Source organism: Malaclemys terrapin, chromosome 4 (assembly GCF_027887155.1).
Source record: "Malaclemys terrapin pileata isolate rMalTer1 chromosome 4, rMalTer1.hap1, whole genome shotgun sequence".
Classification (NCBI taxonomy): Eukaryota; Metazoa; Chordata; order Testudines; family Emydidae; genus Malaclemys; species Malaclemys terrapin.
Window position 1 is genome coordinate 42,428,743 of NC_071508.1, and position 19,651 is coordinate 42,448,393.

A 19,651-nucleotide genomic window follows, 5' to 3' on the forward strand; every position below is an offset into this window, starting at 1 on the left:
TGGCATGGTATGGTATTGCCACCTTTACTTCTGTGCTGCTGCATGGTGCCAAAGCATAAGAGATATAAAGATACAGGGGAATGTTGACATCTCCAACACTCAGCAGAAAACGGAAGTTTGATTGAAACAAATCTTGTAAGAGTCCAGTAATACCTCTTCATGATGTTATTTTGTAGTAGATGGAGTGAGGAGGAAGGTGATGTTAAAATGTTGAACCAAGTGCTTGACTAGTCATTTCAGAAATGGCAAGAATTGAATTCTATATCCCATTTGGCTTCAGAAGAAAGGGCATAAGGCTTTTCATAGTGTGTATACTGTTGTGTTAATACTGTGAATGTTATTCCTCTGAATAATGTTTAATGTTGCAAGCAGCAGAGTATGCTCTTATTACAGTACACAGCAAAACGTTGGTATGTGAGCATGTGTTGTTTTTGCAGAGGGGTTGCCTAGGATGCCCAAGGTGTCTTTGTAAGTTTACTGGGACTCATGGCTGATGTACACTGTATGAATATTTAAAATGACTTCTGTGCAACTCTTCATAGGCATCACTGAGGCTGCAGATGGGGACAGAACAGACTTTGGATTAAATAACCTAACCTTATGTAGCTCAGGGCATTACAGAATACTGACAAGTGTTTCAAACCCAATGTCAGAAAATCTTTGCACTCATCACCTACCATTTGTATGATATATTGAGTCCAACTCCCCACCCTCACCACCACCCAGTAAGATTCTGAACTCAAACAATGACACAGGTGATTGTGTGTGTGGAGTAAGGAGCCCCCAAGTATTTGACTATGGTCTCCTTTTCACACACTGTTTTGACCATTGACATATGCCAAAGAAACCATCACACCTCTGAAATTCAGGCGAAAGAAGTCCATCCTACCATGGCCATGGGAGTTCTCTTGGGTCTGGATCAGGAAACAGATGTGGAGTTCACAGGACCCTAGGCAGTCCTCATACTGCAGCCACCATTCGGCACCTTGCTCGTACCAGCGGAGAGTGTAGGCTGGTGGACTCTTGCTCACCATTGGCATCTCCCACAAAGCTCCCGATCAGAGGAGACTTCTGGCTTCTCCAGTTGCCTCAGACTCCGTATTTAAGCCAGAAGGAGGCACAGGAAGTTGTCCAAGCAACTATGTGAATCTTTAGCTGGCTGTTATATCGGACTCTGCCTTCTTGCCTGACTCCTCAATCCTGTCTTCCTGCCTTGTACCTGATTCCTGCCTTCCTATCCTGTTCCTGCCTTTCTGCCTTGTTCCAGATCCCTGCTTCTACAACCAGCTCCTGGCTACTGACTCCTGGCTCTGACCCTTGGCTTGACTCCTGGCTCTGGCTCCCAACTCCTGCTCTGACCACTAGGCCTAACCACCACTGCTGTGACCACTAGGTCTGACCACCTACCTCCTGGTCCATGACATTGGAGTGCTCAGCACCTTGCAGGACTGAACCATTAGACCCCAGCTTCATGCACAAATTTTGTAAAACTAGTCTAAGTGCAACGCTACCATCCCCTGCCTATGCAGTAGAAATGTATGTCCCTCAACACAGCGGTCTGAAGTGTAGTTTGTAGCTTGTAGATGCCTTTCTTTGTACCGAACATGCACCGTGGCATCTTGATTAATGGGTTTCCACCTTGGCTGCTGGTGTCACAGTACCAATATGATGAATTACACTGATTGTAAACACTAGCAGAGAAGGCCACACTAATTAGGCTGAAGCAGTGCACATGTATTATCATAGGCTACACTTCAGGATTAAAGATGAAGACATCAGTGAGCTGCATTTTTGGATTCCATGAGCCATATTTATTTATTTCTATTTTTACTACTATGCAGTAAAAGTTCCTATGCAATGCTCAGGGAGCCCAAGACTGTCTTTTAGAAACACACTAATAAAAAATGCAGACCCATCAATTACCTCAAGATCAAATCAGATAACCAAGTGACAACATAACTATAACAAAAATGAACGGACAGACGCATGCACACAATTCCCATACCACTGCTCCCAGTGCTACACAAGTGAATTTACGAAAGGACGGAGTAGGAGGTGTTTGGGGGCCTGATCCTGCAAAGACTTATAAACACCTGATCTTACACTGAGTAACTTCATTGACGTCTGTGTACTGCACCTCAACACTCTGAAGTCCATGGGACTACTTACAGTGTGCAAGGTTAAACGTGTGCAAGTGTTGCAGAATCAGACCCTTTCAGTGCAGAAAGATTATCCTAGGGGGCTAGTTTAAAGAGCTGTGTGGAAACACCAGTGATTTCCATGTTACTTAAGCATGTGCTGCTGAGACACAAGCTTGGCCCTAAGGCTCTTTAGGAGTTGCCAATATGGTCATCAGCTGTACAAAGTTCCCTGCACTGTGCAGCGATGTAGGTGTTCCTAATGGTATCCCACTTGTTTACGGGAACACGGAACCCTGCGCTTAGCACTCGGCAGGTACAAGAAAAAGAAACTGGTACTGTTTTAAATGCAAATGTACTAATACTTGTGGAGTCTGGGAACCTTAAAAACAGAGAGTTAAAAAAAAAAAAGAAACAAAACAAAACAAAAGCAACCCCTTCCCCCCCCCCACAAAAATCAAAGCTTTGCAGCTTCCTTTTCTGTTATTTTTTTCATCTCTAAGGGATATTGCCATCCTACTCAAAGCCCCTCGACTGTGATGATCTATTGCAACTTAAAAGAAGTGTAAATATTTGCAATACATCTCTAAAGAGAGAACAAAGCACTTACGGTGTATAGTTATGCTGTTCTAATTTAAGAAGGAAAAAAGGTAAGTTAGACTGACAGTTTAAGTACCAACATCATCATAAACTTAAATGCAAATTTTGTGTCCAAACCTCATCTGCTTTCAGTCCCCAATGGGGGACAGTGTTCCAGTGCCCTTACTACATTTGTCTTTCTTGCTGGGAAATTGGAGCGCTTCCAGCCTTTTAAATGATCTCATCTTTAATTTTATCCTGCTTTTGGTGTTCTTACTCTCATATATCTAATGCTCCCCAATATTTTTCCTTGGTCTTCGAGACTATAACTTACCTGCCAAAATGTTTCAAACACAACCACAGCTTACCTTTATGATTACATATAATTGTATTAACTATATGAATATATAATATGGATGGGGGAGGGGAGTAAAGGAGGGGAGGATGACTTATGTTTCATGAGCATTTCCAGTAATTTTAAAGACAAATGAATTTCACTGTTACCAAGATATTTTTTAGCAGAATGCTGCAAAGGTCCAGCATGCTTAACATAACCTATACTTGGCAGAAAAATGAACAATCTACTGTACCTTAGGGCTCATGAGCATCATGGAGCTGGACACAATTCAGCTAAATAGCTTTGATCCCCGGGAGATGATTTTTTTTTTTCACAGCCAGAATAGTTTAAAGTGGCCTTAATGTAAATGAGAGTCAGACTCCTAGTCTTATTTTCATCCCTGGGGGAATCAAACATGCATTGCTGGACTATATGAACAAAAACCACATGTGTCAGTAGCGGAGCATCCCATACCGTGCCCGCACACAGGTACGAAATGACTCGGGGAACCACATCTTAACAATGTGCCCTGTCAACTGCCGCAACAGAACTCCTCTCCGGGGTAAGTCACTGTTCTTCTTCGAGTGATTGTTCACGTCCATTACACATTAGGTGTACGCGTGCCGTGTGCACGGATGTCGGAAACTTTTTCCCTTAGCGGCTCCCGTCGGGCCGGCAGGGCCCCCTCCCTCCTGCCAGAGCGGCGCCCCGCTCTAGGGTATATATATCCCTGCCGACCCGACCCCTTCAGTTCCTTCTTACCATCCGTGGCGGCGTTGGAACAACTGTGTCTCTCATCTGAGAGTGTCCCTTAGCATAGTCATTAGTGTTATCTGCAACAGTTATCAGTTATTTAGTAGTTAGTGTTAAGCTTAGTAGTTAACAAGCTCATTAGGTACTTAAAGTTCCTGCTGTGGTTGCTTGGTCAACCCCGGCACCGGCCCTGGGCGGCAGGGCATGCCGCATGCCCAAGGCTTCAAGGCTTGTGCCACGTGCCGTAAGCCTATGCCATTGAGCGACCCCCACGACTCGTGTCTCCGCTGCCTGGGGAAAGCTCACCAGAAAGAGCGCTGCAAGATCTGCAAGGCCTTTAAGCCCAGAACTAAGAAAGAAAGAGACTTTTGCCTCAAGCAGCTGCTCATGGAGACAGCGTTACAGCCCTCCACTTCGGCGGCACCGTCTGCCTCAGTGCGGAGCGCCCCGGCATCAGTGCGGGAACCGGCGCCGGCAGGTCATTCGAAGCCCATGGCACCGACCCAACGGGGGCATGTACGGCACTGGTCATCTTCGCCGACAAGATCGAAGGGCCAACCCAAGGCCTGAGGACGCTCCCCGCATAAGAGGGCAGCGCCAGCGAAGACCTCGAGTGCGCCTAAGGCCGGCACGGCCCCGGCACAGGCCCCGGTAGTGGCTCTGGCACCGAAAGGCCCGTCGAGCCCCGGGATAGGCGCATCGAGTGAGGAAGAAGGGCTGGAGGAGCTCTTGGAACAGCCCTCCACTCCGGACACATTTGAGGCAGCAAAGGACCTCATTGCATTGTCCGTTGAGGGCCCTCCACAAACTGAGGACGCTCCGCCGAGACTGCCACACAGAGGCAAGCCGGCGATGGTGCGCCCATCACAGTCGCCATCTCAGCACCGTTCAAGGCACCGGTCCCGGTCGAGCTCCGCCTCGGTGGACTCCCGGTTGACCTCCGCGCAGAAAGCGCCACAGCAGTCGGGCCTCAGTAAGCGGTCGGTACCGACTCAGCAGCCATACACGAGTCGGCACCGGGATGCGTCGGTGGTACGTTCCCCGAGACCGACCACCCGTAGTTGTTCCCGGTCCCATGGTCACCGGTACCGATCCAGGTCCAGGTCGGCGAGACGCTGCTCCAGGTCCTGGTCGCGGAGGCACTACTCCCCAAACCCAGACCGGCACCGTTCCACGGCTCCGCCTTGGCCTTCCAGATCACCGTCCGTGGTGTCGGAAACTGACTCGGGCTGGTACGGCGGGTATGCTCATAGGGCACAGGCTAGTAGAGACTACGAAGCCTCTGGCCATCCCCAATGGGGCCAACCAAGCCAATGGCCGTTCTGGACACCCTGGGCCTATCACCAGCAAGGGCCCCCATCTAGGACCTCGAGATCCGGGCCATCAGGGGACCGATCCCGCTCTCCGCGGTACCGCCCGTCCTCTCACAAGGAGGCAACGATCTCTAGACCGCAGGAGCGTGAGGGAGTGGACTCGGCACCGAGCACGGTACCGTCCCAGTCCCACACCGTGGGACAGGCCCCAGAGGAACAACCAGTTGATGACGGGTTGCAGGAAGGTGAGGATGGGCAAAAGGCCCCGACCTCTTCCTCCTCGCCGGACGAGGCAGTAGCGGGCATGACAGTGTCCGGCCCTCCCCCAATTGATCATCGGGCGCACCAAGACCTGCTTCGCCGGGTAGCCCTCAATCTGGGCTTGCAAGCGGAGGAGACGGTAGAACAGGAGGACCCCATGGTCGACATCCTGAGTCCGGAGGGACCCTCCAGAGTCGCTCTCCCGATTATATGGACAGTCCAGTCCAACTATAAGACGGTGTGGCAAACGCCGGCCTCCAGTGCACCAACTGCAAGAGGCGTAGAGAGAAAATACTTCGCCTAATCTAGAGGGTTTGACTTCCTCTTTTTGCACCCGTCTCCTTGTTCGCTGGTGGTCTCGGTGGTCAACGAGCGAGAGCATCATGGCCAGCAAGCCCCTGTGCCCAAGGGCAAGGAGGCAAAACGATTGGACTTGTTTGGAAGGAAAGTCTATTCGTCTGGGGGCCTCCAGCTGAGGATCGCTAATCAACAGGCGATTCTAAATAGACACAATTTTAATTCTTGGGCATCAGTCTCCAAGTTCAAAGACTCCCTACCTCCGGACACACATCCTGAGTTCACGGCCCTGGTGGACGAGGGGATGGCGGTGGCCAAGACCTCACTGCAGGCCTCCCTCGATTCAGCCGATGCAGCGGCTAGAACAATCGCGTCAGGGGTAGTGATGAGGCGTTCGGCATGGTTACAGGCTTCAGGCCTTCCGCCAGAGGTGCAGACCACCCTGCAGGACCTCCCGTTTGAAGGTTCGGGCTTGTTCTCAGACCAAACGGACACCAGACTACATAGCCTCAAGGACTCGCGAGCAACCCTAAAGTCATTAGGAATGCATACCCCGGTGACACAGCGCAAGCCCTTTAAGCCTCAACCACCGCAGAGGCAGTACCGCCCTCGCCCTCGGCACGAACCGTACTGCCGTCGTGGCAGGGATAACAGGCGGAGACGTAACAATACGCCTAACCAGGGCCAAGGTCACGGCCAGGGCAAGCCGCAGCCAGGGAACAAACCAGGCTTTTGAAGTTACGCTCGAGGACAGCGTACCACATTCCATGCCGGATCCTCCTCCTAAGTTTCAAGGACCGCCTGTCCCATTTCTACCGGGCATGGTCGTGCATAACATCGGACCGCTGGGTCCTGCGCACAGTGAAGGCGGGCTATACCCTCCAGTTTTCCTCGCCCCATCCCTGCCATCCCCCTTCCCCGTCCCTCTTCAGGGACCCCTCTCACGAGCAACTTCTCATGCAGGAGGTACAGACCCTTCTCACAGTAGGAGCAGTGGAAGAGGTCCCACCAGACCTAAGGGGAAAAGGATTCTACTCCAGGTACTTCCTGATTCCCAAGGCAAAAGGGGGCCTCCGTCCTATCTTGGACCTGCGCGACCTAAACAAGTTTCTGGTCAGAACGCGCTTCCGTATGGTCTCCCTTGGAACTATTATCCCATCCCTGGATCCGGGGGATTGGTACGATGCCCTCGATATGAAGGATGCCTATTTTCACATCGCCATCAATCCGGCCCACAGGCGGTTCCTGCGCTTCACTGTCAACCAGCGCCATTTCCAATTTACGGTCCTGCCTTTTGGCCTGGCATCAGCACCACGAATATTCACGAAATGCATGTCCGTGGTAGCAGCCTTCCTTCGGAAAAGAAGGATGCGTGTGTTCCCGTACTTGGATGACTGGCTCCTCGCGGGCAGGTCGGAGGCCGAGGTCCGCTCTCACGTGACGCTGGCCTTACAGATGTTCAGCAGGCTCGGCCTCCTGGTCAACGTGCCCAAGTCCACATTAGCTCCCACACAGAGACTGGACTTCATAGGTGCGACCCTGGACTCGGTGACTGCGCGGGCAAGCCTCCCAGAGTCGCGGTTCCTGACAATTCAAAGGGTCGTAAGCTCCGTCCAGAAATTCCCCACGACAACGGCAAGGTGCTGCATGCAGCTCCTGGGACACATGGCAGCCTGCACACATGTAGTCAGACATGCCCGCCTAAGGCTCCGGCCCTTGCAGTTGTGGTTTACCCAAACGTACCGCCCCAACAGAGACCCCTTGGATCTGGTGGTGATGATCCCGGCTCAGGTGTTGGGCTCGCTCCGCTGGTGGTTCGATCGACAACAGGTCTGCGAAGGGATCCCCTTCGCTGCCCCACAACCCACTCTGACGTTAGTAACAGATGCATCGGACCTGGGTTGGGGGGTGCACCTGGGGGAACTGCAGACCCAAGGCTTGTGGTCCAGGGAAGACAGGTTGCTTCACATCAATCTGAAGGAGCTGAGGGCGGTTCGCCTCGCCTGTCAGACCTTCCACGCCACCATAGAAGGTCACAGCGTGGCAGTCCTGACGGACAACACTACCGCCATGTTCTATATAAACAAGCAGGGCGGGTCCCGGTCCTCTCCCCTCTGTCGCGAGGCACTCCAATTATGGGACTTCTGTATAGCCCATGGAGTCCATCTTATTGCAACGTATCTCCCAGGGATCCAAAACGGGTTAGCAGACCGCCTCAGACGATCCTACCAAATGCACGAATGGGCGTTGAGGCGGGACGTCCTGCATTCAATCTTCCGGAGGTGGGGCTTTCCCTGGGTGGATCTTTTCGCCACCAAGGACAACAGTCAATGCCCTCAGTTTTGCTCGTTTCAGAACCTCAGCCTGGGATCATTGGCAGATGCCTTCACGATCCCGTGGGGAGGGAGCCTGAGGTATGCCTTCCCTCCATTCCCGCTCATCCACAAGGTCCTCCTCAAGACCCGCAGGGACAGGGCGACAATTATACTCATCGCCCCGGCCTGGCCACGCCAGCATTGGTTCACGACCCTGCTGGAACTGTCCATAGCCGACCCGATCACCCTCCCCCTCCATCGCGACCTAGTCACACAAGACAAGGGTCGCCTGCTCCACCCGAACCTGTCGTCGCTACATCTCACGGCGTGGTATCTCTCTGGCTGAACGATGCGGAACACAGGTGCTCTCACCAGGTTCAGCAAATTCTTCTTAGTAGTAGGAAGCCCTCCACAAGAGCGACCTACCTGGCCAAATGGAAGAGGTTCTCCCACTGGTGCGAGCCTCAGCACATACAGCCTCTGCAGGCCTCAGTTCCATCGATCCTGGACTACTTACTGCACCTCAAGCATCAGGGGCTCGCCCCCGCCTTGATTAAAGTGCATTTGGCTGCCATATCGGCATTCCATCCGGGAGAGTTGGGAGTGTCAGTGTTCTCCAACCCCACAGTAGCCCGATTCCTCAAGGGGCTGGAGAGGGTGTTTCCCTACTCGCGCCCACCGGTCCCTGCGTGGAGTCTGAACCTAGTCCTAACTAAGCTCCTGGGGCCCCCCTTTGAACCCCTAGCCACTTGCTCCCTCATGCACCTCTCGTGGAAGGTGGCGTTTCTCGTGGCCATCACATCGGCCAGGAGGGTATCGGAATTGAGGGCCCTCACTTCAGAACCCCCTTATACAGTTTTTCATAAGGATAAGGTGCAACTGAGGCCGCACCCCAAATTCCTCCCAAAAGTGGTCTCGCAGTTTCACATGGGGCAGGACATTTGTCTACCGGTGTTCTTCCCTAAACCCCATATGGACCCTTATCACCGCAGCCTCCATACCCTCGATGTTCGAAGGGCATTGGCGTTCTACCTCGAGCGGACCAGGGCGTTCCACAGAACACCTCAGCTGTTTATTGCCATTGTGGAACGTATGAGAGGCCTGCCTATCTCGACACAGCGCTTATCGGCGTGGATTGTGCATTGTATACGCACGTGTTATGAGCTCGCCAACGTTCCGGCCCCAGAGATCCGGGCCCACTCGACTAGGGCCCAAGCGTCCTCGACGGCCTTCTTGGCGCAGGTTCCTATCCAGGAAATCTGTAAAGCGGCCACTTGGTCGTCCGTACATACGTTCACAGCCCACTACACGATCCACCATCAGACCAGAGAGGACGCGGTGGTCGGACGGGCTGTGCTACAGTCAGTTGTACCTTGACTCCTACCCACCTCCAATGGTAAGCTTGGGAGTCACCTAATGTGTAATGGACGTGAACAATCACTCGAAGAAAGAACGGTTACTTACCTTCTGTAACTGTTGTTCTTCGAGATGTGTTGTTCATGTCCATTACACATTAGGTGTATGCGCGCCGCGTGCACGGACGTCGGAAACTTTTTCCTTTCGCGGCTCTCGTCGGACCGGCAGGGCCTCCTCCCTCCCGCCAGAGCGGCGCCCCGCTCTAGGGTATATATATATCCCTGCCGACCTGACCCCTTCGGTTCCTTCTTGCCGGAGACTCCGACAGAGGGGAAGGAGGGTGGGAAGTGTAATGGACGTGAACAACACATCTCGAAGAACAACAGTTACAGAAGGTAAGTAACCGTTCTATTCTGGAGGCCTGCAGGCACAGCTCGGCTGACTGCTTCATCTCCTTTTGTGACTTCCCGTGATTGTCCCAGAGCACATGATTGAAACCGATCTCTTCCCGCATCTAAGCCTGGTATCTTTTCCAGGTGCTTTTGCTGTTATCTTGGCATTACAAAGAGCAGGCTTGGTAGAAAAGATTAGCCAGCCTGCTGCAAAGCATGCTAAAAATACTCTGTTCATCACACACCTATTTCCAGTAATAACAGAAGCATAACTCATATAAGAATCAGAATTGAATCTTATTCAAAAACCTGTCTGTGACTGACACAAGAGTTCACAAAACCTGAGAGAGAATTAACTTTTCTTATTGTCCATGAGCTACTGACTTCTTTTATGGGAATGGGGGTGGGGTGAGGGGACAAAATCTGTGCCTCTCCTCCTATAAGTTTGATTCTCAATATAGTCTGATAGAGCATCACAAATATAACACCCATGTGATGCATATGTTTTTCCTGCAAGTCATTTGAGCCTCCCATCCTCCTCTTGTTCTCCAGAGAAAATAGGGGGTGATCTGGATAAACTCCAGTTCTCCCCTCCTGGATTGCCATATGTGCTCTCATGTGCAGTGTGATGCTGGCTCTAGGTTATTCCAAACTCTTAAATCATTTGTGAAGGCAAGAATTGCCAGCAATGCACAGATCTCTCCCATTGTCTCTATTAGCATGGACAGATGCCCATTGTCATTGAAAAGAACAGACAGTGGGAGTACAACAGTCAGTGTGTAGGTACTCGCTTGTGCTGCCAGCACAGAAGCCTGTGCTGCAGCATCCTCACACCTGGTTTTAGTGAGCTTAATCCCACGGCTCTTTCTTCCCATAGGGCAGCAGCTGATTCTTGTGTGTGCCGCCGACTTGGAGGGACCATGTGCACAGACTCTCAGCCTACAGTGGCAGCATGTCCTCCCTCTTGCCGCTCACCCATCCCTTCTCGAACGGTATCTCTGCATCCTCAGATTGGAGGAGAGGTTGGTAGCAAGAATTAGGGATGGGATTTCCTGCCAGCTTCTCTAGCCAACCAACCAAGGCTGTGTGAAGGTGAAGAGGCCAGCTCCCCCTCTGCCAATCCCCAGACAATCAGGGCTCCACGGGTAGGGCCAACCCCCACAGTAGTGCTGCAGATCTCTGGAGTAGGAGCTCCACAGCAGTTTATGAGAGACACGTCTTCTCAGCAAGCATGTCAAGGGCTGCTGTGATTCAAGTGGAAAACATTCGCTTCGCCACAAACATGCCAACATCTGGCTCAGTATTTGAACAGTTTTCCAGATGTCTCCCATGCACTAGATTTTTTTTTTAAAAGGAGCCTCATATTCCTTTTCTAATCTCACCCCAAAGATCCCAGTGATCCAATAATTTATAGCGTTTCATTTAATTGTTCAGATCATTGGCTGTTGCAAAGTAGCATTGTGTCTCAACATGGGACTCCTTGGGGAGCACAACTTTAAATAGGAGAGAGGAAATAAAAATAACTTATATAGCACTTTCCATTCAAAGATCACCAAGTGCTTTAACAAAGAGGGATGGTGCATTATTGTGATCATGTTACAGATGGGGGAGCAGAGGCACAGAAATGTTGAGGGCCTGATGAATTTAGGTGCTGAGCTGTCATGTCCCACTGAATTTAATTGGAGTTTTAGGAGCTCAGGGCTTCTGAAAACCAGTCCCTGAGTGACTTGCTCTGTTTGAAGCATAGAGCCAGTGACAGAGACAGGAGAAGAGCCCATCTGTCTTAATGCCCTTTGGTGTGCTCTAGCCACTAAATGACTCTCTCTAGGCAGGCTACTGCTCCTGAAGTATCATATATTCTCCCCTTCAGACTGTTTCAGCTATAGATGGTGCTTCCCTCTTTGTGTTGCATCTAATTGAGTGTTAAATGGAAAAGTGTCAGACTGAGGCCTCTCCTCTATGTATGGCGGGGGGAGGGAGGAGGAGAAACAAAAACAAATTAACTAGATTTTTATGGCCAGCCTCAAAGCCAAGCTGCTCCTATTGTTCTCTGAAAGGCCAGAGTGAAGGTCATGTGATCCTTTGCTTTTTCAGTAAACAGTGAATTTTTTGAAAAATGTGTTTCCTTCTTGTGCTTGTGTGCAATCATGTTGGTGACGCTTGGTTTAGTCAGTTCATGTTAGCCAGTAATTGTTTCATTACTGTAAAAATGGATGTTGCGTTATTTTTGTGGCCGACAGTGTTCTTGTTTTCTGTGCTGTGTTAGAGGGATGTAATCCCAAATAGGCAATGACTGAGGCATTGTCTATACATGGGCTCAGCTCTGCTTTTAACTATCAGTGGCCAACAACAAGTAGAGCTGCACCAGTACAAACCCCAAGAGTAGACAAGGACAGACACAATTTATACTGGTGAGTTTGTCTTGTTTTCTGTAATAGGTAAGCTCCACCGGAGCAAATTTACAGCTTTCCTTGTCTATACTTGGGGTCTGTACTGATGTAGCTACACCAATTGCTGGCTACCAGTGTTTTAATTCCAAGTATAGAAGAAGCTGGTGTGTTGGTGACGACAATTACATGAGTTCTCTGTATTCTTCCATCTTGGAAGTGATTTATGATGGATGGAGATCTACTAGGGGCTTTTTACTTCAGTATGACAGTTTTGAGTCAACTGGAAAATCACATATGTTTTAGACTTATGTGATTAGAAACATTAGGTGACAAGGTTTCTTTAAAGCTTTTACAACACTTTAGTATAGGCACACTGACATTTTTTTTTTGCTTTTGTTTTCAAGGCCAAAACTACATTTATGATACAGTCTTTAATTACATGATCACATACTATATTTTCCATAGGCCTCCAGCCCATTCAGTGCGCAGGATGGACCTGCTTTGGGAGCGAATCAGGGTTATCTGTAGAACCCCAGCCTCATTTGTTGAGGATGTTGGAAGCTGGGGAGTGAATGATGCAGGGGATTGTGGCAAGAGAAGGGATACTTGTCTTATAGTTGCATCAGCTGAATGCTGCCTTGGAGAATTGGATTCAATCCCTTCTTCTGATACAGAATTCCTAAGTGCTGCTGGGCAAGTCATTTAAACCATACTTTTCATAGGTGCTCAATAATTTAATTAGGTGTTCTTCATTTTCTGGGTGCTTGACTTGATATGCTTGGGTTTGATTTGCAGAAGTGCTGAGCACTCTCAACTGCAACTAATGTCAATGGTAATTATGCTTTGGACGTATAAAGTGCAGTATAATGTCACATTCTCTGAAAAATCTAGTCCTAGGTATCTCAAATTGGGCATCCAAAATTCAGTGAATACTTTGGACCTTAATCTCTCTGCCTTGGTTCCCAATCTGGAAAATGGGGTTAATGAGACCCCCTTACCTCACCGGGGTGTTGTGACATTAATGTTAATAAAGCGCTCAGATACTGTAGTAATGAATGTCATAGAAAAGGCCATGATAAAATGAATAATTTAGTCCGTAGAGCATGGTTTGAATAGCATTACAGTAAATAAGGCCTAGGGCCATACATTGAATAATGAAGGAAAAACAAAATACTGAACAGCTGCTCATTAACTGAGCATTATTTGTTCTGTGTACTGAAGGAGACAAGGTTCCTGTGGAAAAAATAGTACGTGATCACATAGGTATTGAGTGTATCAAAATGCATACACACAAGGGGGCTGAGATAAGGTTGCTCAGGCAACCTTAATTCTGGCAATTTCTTAACTTTTGAGTGCTTGATTTTGCAACCTTACATGTTCTTTTAACATAGCATTGTTTGTTGGTTTGTTTATATATATATATATATATATAAACACACACACATTTATAAATATTGGCTAGCCTCAACTGCTCTCAATCCAATATTTAGTTGACTAATTTCTTGTCAGCATCTTGGTAGAGAGGTGGGTCTCAAAAGATTTGAAGGAGAAGGGTATAGTGACCTTATGGATCAGTTCATAGAAGCATCCACTTGTAAATGCAGTGTGGAAAGGCCATTGTGGTCAAAGCAGACAAACAGAGGGAGAGAATCAAGTTTGGCATTGTCTGCACTAGGCATTGGCTTTCATAGATCTTCAGATTTTAAGGTCAGAAGGGATCGTTATGACCCTCTTGTCTAACTTCCTGCATAATGCAGGCCACAGAACCCACCCAGTGATGGCTTTCTGCCAGCTACCCAAAATGGCATGCTGGTAAGGCATTTGTTAGTTATCCCTCCTAAAATATACAAGGCGGTTCAGTCAATATATGCAGAGAAGAGACAACGAATAGATGACAAATAGTGTGTTGGGAAGTAGGAGGCAATTTGGTAATTCCACCTCTTTCGCTTAGAACTGTTCAAAATCTCCAATTGCTAGTCAGAGGAGACGGTTAGGATATTTAATCCTTTTGGATGAACTCTGTTTGAAGGAGGAAGAATATGGTGTCACATGGTAAACTCGGACAGAAGTGAGGATCCAGACATTGGGGCTGTATAGAAGGTGAGGGAAGGGGTGTGGGAGAAGAGAATGATTTGATACGTGGCTTGGATGAATCAGGTGGGTGGATCAGAATCAGTGTTGACAGAGCATCCGTAGTTAGCAATTGCGGATACTTAGATGGTGCACTAGTGTCTAGCTGAAATCTGGGAGTCTTCAAAAGCCTAAAGTTAAGCCTGGAGATGGTTAAAAACCTGTGGCAACATTGCAAAGGGCTTCCGCAAAATGTGCAGTGCCAGTTCCCTGAGGAATTGATAGTGCTCCCATGAAGCAAGTTTCTCCATTACATTCTGAGGGAAAAGTGGTGCCTGTTTGGTGGGAGTGCATGGCTCTATTCTGTACCTGGCCCTGCATGAGCTTCAGTCTAGTGCTTTCATGGAGCATTGTTTGCAACTGAATGAGTGCCCTGTATTACAACCCCACCTGCAACATAGGGTATGTGCCATTTGTTCTTGCTTCTCCTCCACCTTCCATAGCTCTGCCATCACCCTCAGCCTGCTGCCCTGCAATCACTTGGATATCTCCATTCCCTGACGCTATTTTGTTGTTGTTGAGGCAGGCAATGGGCCCCTTAAAATTCACTTTTCACGCGGGACCTGATTTTTATGGCTAATTCTTATGTAAAGAAATGAGCTGCAGAGAAGAGCTTTGCACATTAAGGAACCTGATGAATTATGCATGAGGCACAGCAGTCTGGTACAGGCAGTGTCTTTTTTAGGAGAGAAAGAGAGCAATATTAACAATTTACGCCATGCACTACCTCTAATTTTTTTTAGGGAAGCAATAATGTTGGCTGATAGGTTGGGAATGAGTCATGTGACTCCTCCTTTGGCCCCTTAGGGTCTATAAAAAGATATTTGGTAACAGGGAACGGAAGAGCAGTTTGAGCAAAATGCAGGAGAAGGGAGGAAAAGGGAAGGACACAGCAACTCTGCAAGTCATTTGGCAGAGCTGTGCGAAAGAACAGTAGAGTCGGGCCCAGGTTGACGGATCTGTGCATGTGCATTAATCTCATCCATGTAATGGGCTGTACGTCCGACAGAGAAATTGGCGCGTAGACGTGCTTGATTCTACCACATCTATCAAAACTGTAGGCAAAGACGAAGGGATAAGGGGGACAATGAGAGGAAACAATTGATAATATGACTCTGTAGGGCCAGGTTGATTAAAGAAAATTAAAATGACAAAATCCCGGCACAGTGCTTCCCTGATGAGCATGTTTTGTGTGTGGCAGCTGACTGCTGACAGCTCCTGGCTGCCGCTGAGTTCATTTTTTGTGGGAGGCAGTTAGCTGTTTACTGCAGGTGATGCTGTATGGGTGACTAGATGAAATGACCTAGAGGTAAATTCTCCAGTCCTGTGTCACCCCACAGTACAAAGAGATTAGTTTCCTGCTTGGTAACAAGTCACTACTGCATACAGACCTGCCAGACTTTCCACACATTGGCAATACTAGTGTGTGGGAGCTCAGTTGCTCACATAACATTTCACGGTTCTGTGTCTCCACGGCAGCACCTCTCCTTATTTTACTTGTGGCTACTTGTCAGAGGTAAATTAAACACCTTGCTAGGAAAAGGCCACCTCTGACAGCGTTCAAAGAGGTCTGTGTCATTGAATCACCCCTTCATAGTAATAATAATATTTTGCACTTCTATAGGAGCTGTCATTCCCCAGCTTAAAGTGGTCTGCAAAATTACGCCTCCCAATACTCCTGAATGGTGTGAGAATATTGTTGGACTGTGTTTATGGATGGGGAAACTGACATGCACAGAGGTCAAGAACAGTGTTTTCTAAAGCTTTAATTACACTTCTACCCCGATATAACGCTGTCCTCGGGAGCCAAAAAATCTTACTGCGTTATAGGTGAAACCGCGTTATATCGAATTTGCTTTGATTCACCGGAGTGCGCAGCCCCGCCCCCCCGGAACACTGCTTTACCGCGTTATATCCGAATTCCTGTTCTATCGGGTCACGTTATATCGGGGTAGAGGTGTAATTTTGGGAACCTCTGTTTCTAGGTACCCAACCTGAGATGCCTTAAGACTTGCTTGAGAGAGGTGCTGAGCACCTGCAGCTCCCAGCTGATGTGACTTCAGCTGTTGTGCTTGGCCCATAGAAAGCCAGAATGTCTCTCACATTGGGTGCCCGGCAAAATCAGAGTCTGCTCTTAAAAATGTTGGTGGAAGTGACTTCTCCAAGCCAAGTGAATCTGAGGCAATATTGTAAATTGCCTGGACCCCTCCTTCCCTGCTTTAGTCATTATACCACAAACCCTTCTTTATACATGTTGTTGTATATGGCATGAGCTTGTTTCACGTATCCCACTCCCCCTATCTCCACCTGCATTCCCTCCCCTCTTATTAGGGGTCTAGTATTGGAACCTGTGTTCGTGTTATATACAAGTTGTTTTTCAAACTTTTCAATTCCTGTCTGGTACAAATAGATCTTGCTTTATTTTGGCCTCATAAATGGCACCCTGATGCGGAGAAAAACCCCGTGGAAAAACAAATACAAAACCAGAGAGCTGTTCAGGTTTAGTTGGGTTCTTGCAGATCCATAGTGCACAGCCCTCCTTGATATTAAAATTCTGATTTGAATGATTATAAACCAGTTAAGAACATTCATCCAGTTAGAGCACTTTATTGGCTATAAGTTGCCAAAGTTTAGATTCAGGATATAAAATGCCTTGTGCACACGCAACATAAAAAAAATCTCACTACTATCTTTTCCGCCAGAGCTCACTGAATTGTTCCACTTTACATTTACTGCTGTGTATGTGCAAAGAATTAAACCATCCTTCTTAACTGTAAACAGTAAACTACATAGTGTTCTCTAATTGTTTTTCTTTTTGGCAAAACTGCTTTATAACGTAATTATGCATGTGCCCAGGGGTATATAGAATTGAATTATAGAGTCTGCTTCCCAGCACTCCCACCTCCGCTCAAACACCCCATAATTCAACTATAGGCCCCCCTTGGGAATCATATAATTATATAAGAGTAAGATAGGAAGAGTTAGCTCAAGATGCTCACTTATCTCCAGAGCCCCGTCTTGTTCGTAAGGTTGGGTTTTTAAAAATAATTATTTGTTCCTTTCCAAAATGGAAGGAATTCAAGTGAATTCCTATGAATATGGATGCCGTCTCCTCTCCAGAGATGAAAAATCATGACATCCCTCTGCACACCAAGAAATGAGACATAGTGTTTGTGGGAAATGTTCTTAAAGGTAGTGAATCACCTTCTTGCTACAGGTAGCCCCTCCCCCAGTAAAAGAAGGGGAAATAAGCGTGAATGACATTAGATATAATGAAAGCGCCTCACTGAAAAGGCAGCTTTTAATTCTCAAATTGCCTTCTTTCTTTGATGACGGTTTTTTGTGCTTTCCCCTTAATTTCTGCAACACTGTGTGAAAGACGCAAGATGTCTTTAGTATTTTTGTACAAGACATCCTGGCAGTAGTGACTTACTGCTGGCGGGAGAAACTAAGGCCTGGTTCACACACAAAGTTGCATCAGTTTAATGAAAGATATGCTTTTACAAAAGGTTTAAGTTAAGCAGAGGCAAAACTGTGTGTGCACAGTCTTAATTTAATTAATACTTGGCTGATTTCATTTTCCCATGCAATCTGATCTATTTAAAAACCTGGTTTATAACCAATTTTAATTAAACCAGTGCAATGTCTGGGTATAGACAAGGTCAAAAGCTTTCATCCTTTCTTCCTCACCTCACTCATACCCACGGGTTCTATAGCCCACTGAGGGCTAAGGGCCCCATTCATCATCACCCTGTAGTCATTCGCACTAGTGCATAATGAGTGCAGTGCACTTCCTGATCTTTGCCTGGTGTAAATGACTGTACAGAGCAACAGTGAATTTGCCCTAAGGGTATGTCTACATTGCAGTTAGACACCAGCTGACTCGGGCTTGTGGGGCTCACACTAAGGGGCTGTGTGACGGGGTGTACCTACCCTGCACCAGCCCCGAAAGGGTTAATTGTGCTTCGCAGGCTGAGGAAGCCCCTCCCCTCAGCCTCCAGGCTGAACATGCCCAGCAGAGTTGGAGTATAAAAGGAAGCAGCCCAGCTCAGTCTAGGCAGGCTGCTGAAGGGAGAGAACACAGACTGCAGGCCCTCTCCAGGGAGCGGCTGCAGGCCCTGACCTCAGGAGCAGAGGCCTAGATGGACTCCAGACTACCTGACGAGAAGAGACCACGCCGGTGGGAGCTGGGCCATTGGAGACCTCAGACACCTGGGGAAAACACAGAGCTTTACCGAGGGAGAAAGGGGAGGAGCAGTCCAGAGGGCTTAGAATCTTCTCTGGTAAGTGGAAGTGAGAACTGGTCAGCGTGTTTCAGGAGGATCTTCGCTGACTCGGTGGTGAGCACCATTGCCAGGGCCCTGGGCTGGGCCCCGCTGCCCTGAGTGAAAGGGCCACTTACTGAGTCCAGCTATTACACCATGCTGCCCTGAGAAAAAAGGGCCACTTACAGACCCTAGCCATTAGTCCATGTTGCCCTGAGTGAAAGGTCTGTTTATTGACTCTAGCCACTAGGCCGTACTACCATGTTTGTAGTCAGGGTCACAAACATAGGACCTGACAAACTGCTGTTCAGCTCTTTTTCCCTTCTTCACCCCATACGTGACCCATTCCCCGTGACGGGGTGTACCTACCCTGCAACAGGCTGTTTAATGGTGGTGTAGACACTCGGGGTGGATCCCAAGCTCTGGGACCACACAAGAGGAGTGGGTCCCAAAACCCAGGCATCTGCCTGAGCCCAAACATCTACACTGCCATTAAACAGCCCCTTAGCCCAAGCCAGTTGGCATGGGCCAGCTGAGGGTTCCAATACCCTACGTTTCTATTGGAACTGAGAAATGGAGAATGTATCTAAGTCAATTCTTCTTGAGCCAGAGTGATACCCAGATTAGTTCTGCATGTCCCTTTAGGGTCATTCCAACCTGCTGCTCCTGTCTCTGTTAAGTGGGATTTAGGGCTTTTTTTATCAGCTTCTGAAGACTTTATTCCAATCCCCCCTACGCTTTTTAATAAATATGTTTATTTATTTACTTGTGAAGTTGTGCCCAGAGGAAGCAGATGAGATCCTGGTATTTTACCCAACTAGGTTGGCTTAGATTTACAGTAATCTGGCCAGGCCCTAGACAAAATCCTTCCTTCCCAAGCACGACATCAATCCAAAATAAGGTCCCCATCATGCCAGCTACTCCAAATGGGCAGACTCCTATGTACGTGCAGAGCCACATTGAAATCAGTGAGGGGCCCCCTGGGGGCACAGAGATCCACTTACATTGAACAGTTTACCAGATCAGGTCGTAAATGTCTTCCCCCTCTGGCATAAAGGCAAATCAAAACACAGCTCCAGAATACATGGAACTAGTTTGCCTCCCTCATCTACAACAGCCAGGCTT

The 19,651-nt window shown here is 48.3% G+C and overlaps 1 protein-coding gene across 8 annotated transcripts in view; it reads left to right on the plus strand.

The window, feature by feature from the left end:
• The window catches only part of TSPAN4 (tetraspanin 4), a 712,007-nt gene that overhangs the window by 546,535 nt on the left and 145,821 nt on the right, over positions 1 to 19,651 (plus strand). Inside the window, exon 1 of one of the 8 annotated variants that reach the window (XM_054025355.1) lies at positions 10,639 to 10,763. The exons of the other annotated variants lie outside the window; for them this stretch is intronic. Coding sequence (XP_053881330.1) covers positions 10,662 to 10,763 — 102 coding nt within the window. The 5' untranslated portion in view covers positions 10,639 to 10,661. Of the gene's footprint in view, positions 1 to 10,638; positions 10,764 to 19,651 lie in introns of those variants that run through there. 8 annotated transcript variants of the gene reach the window in all.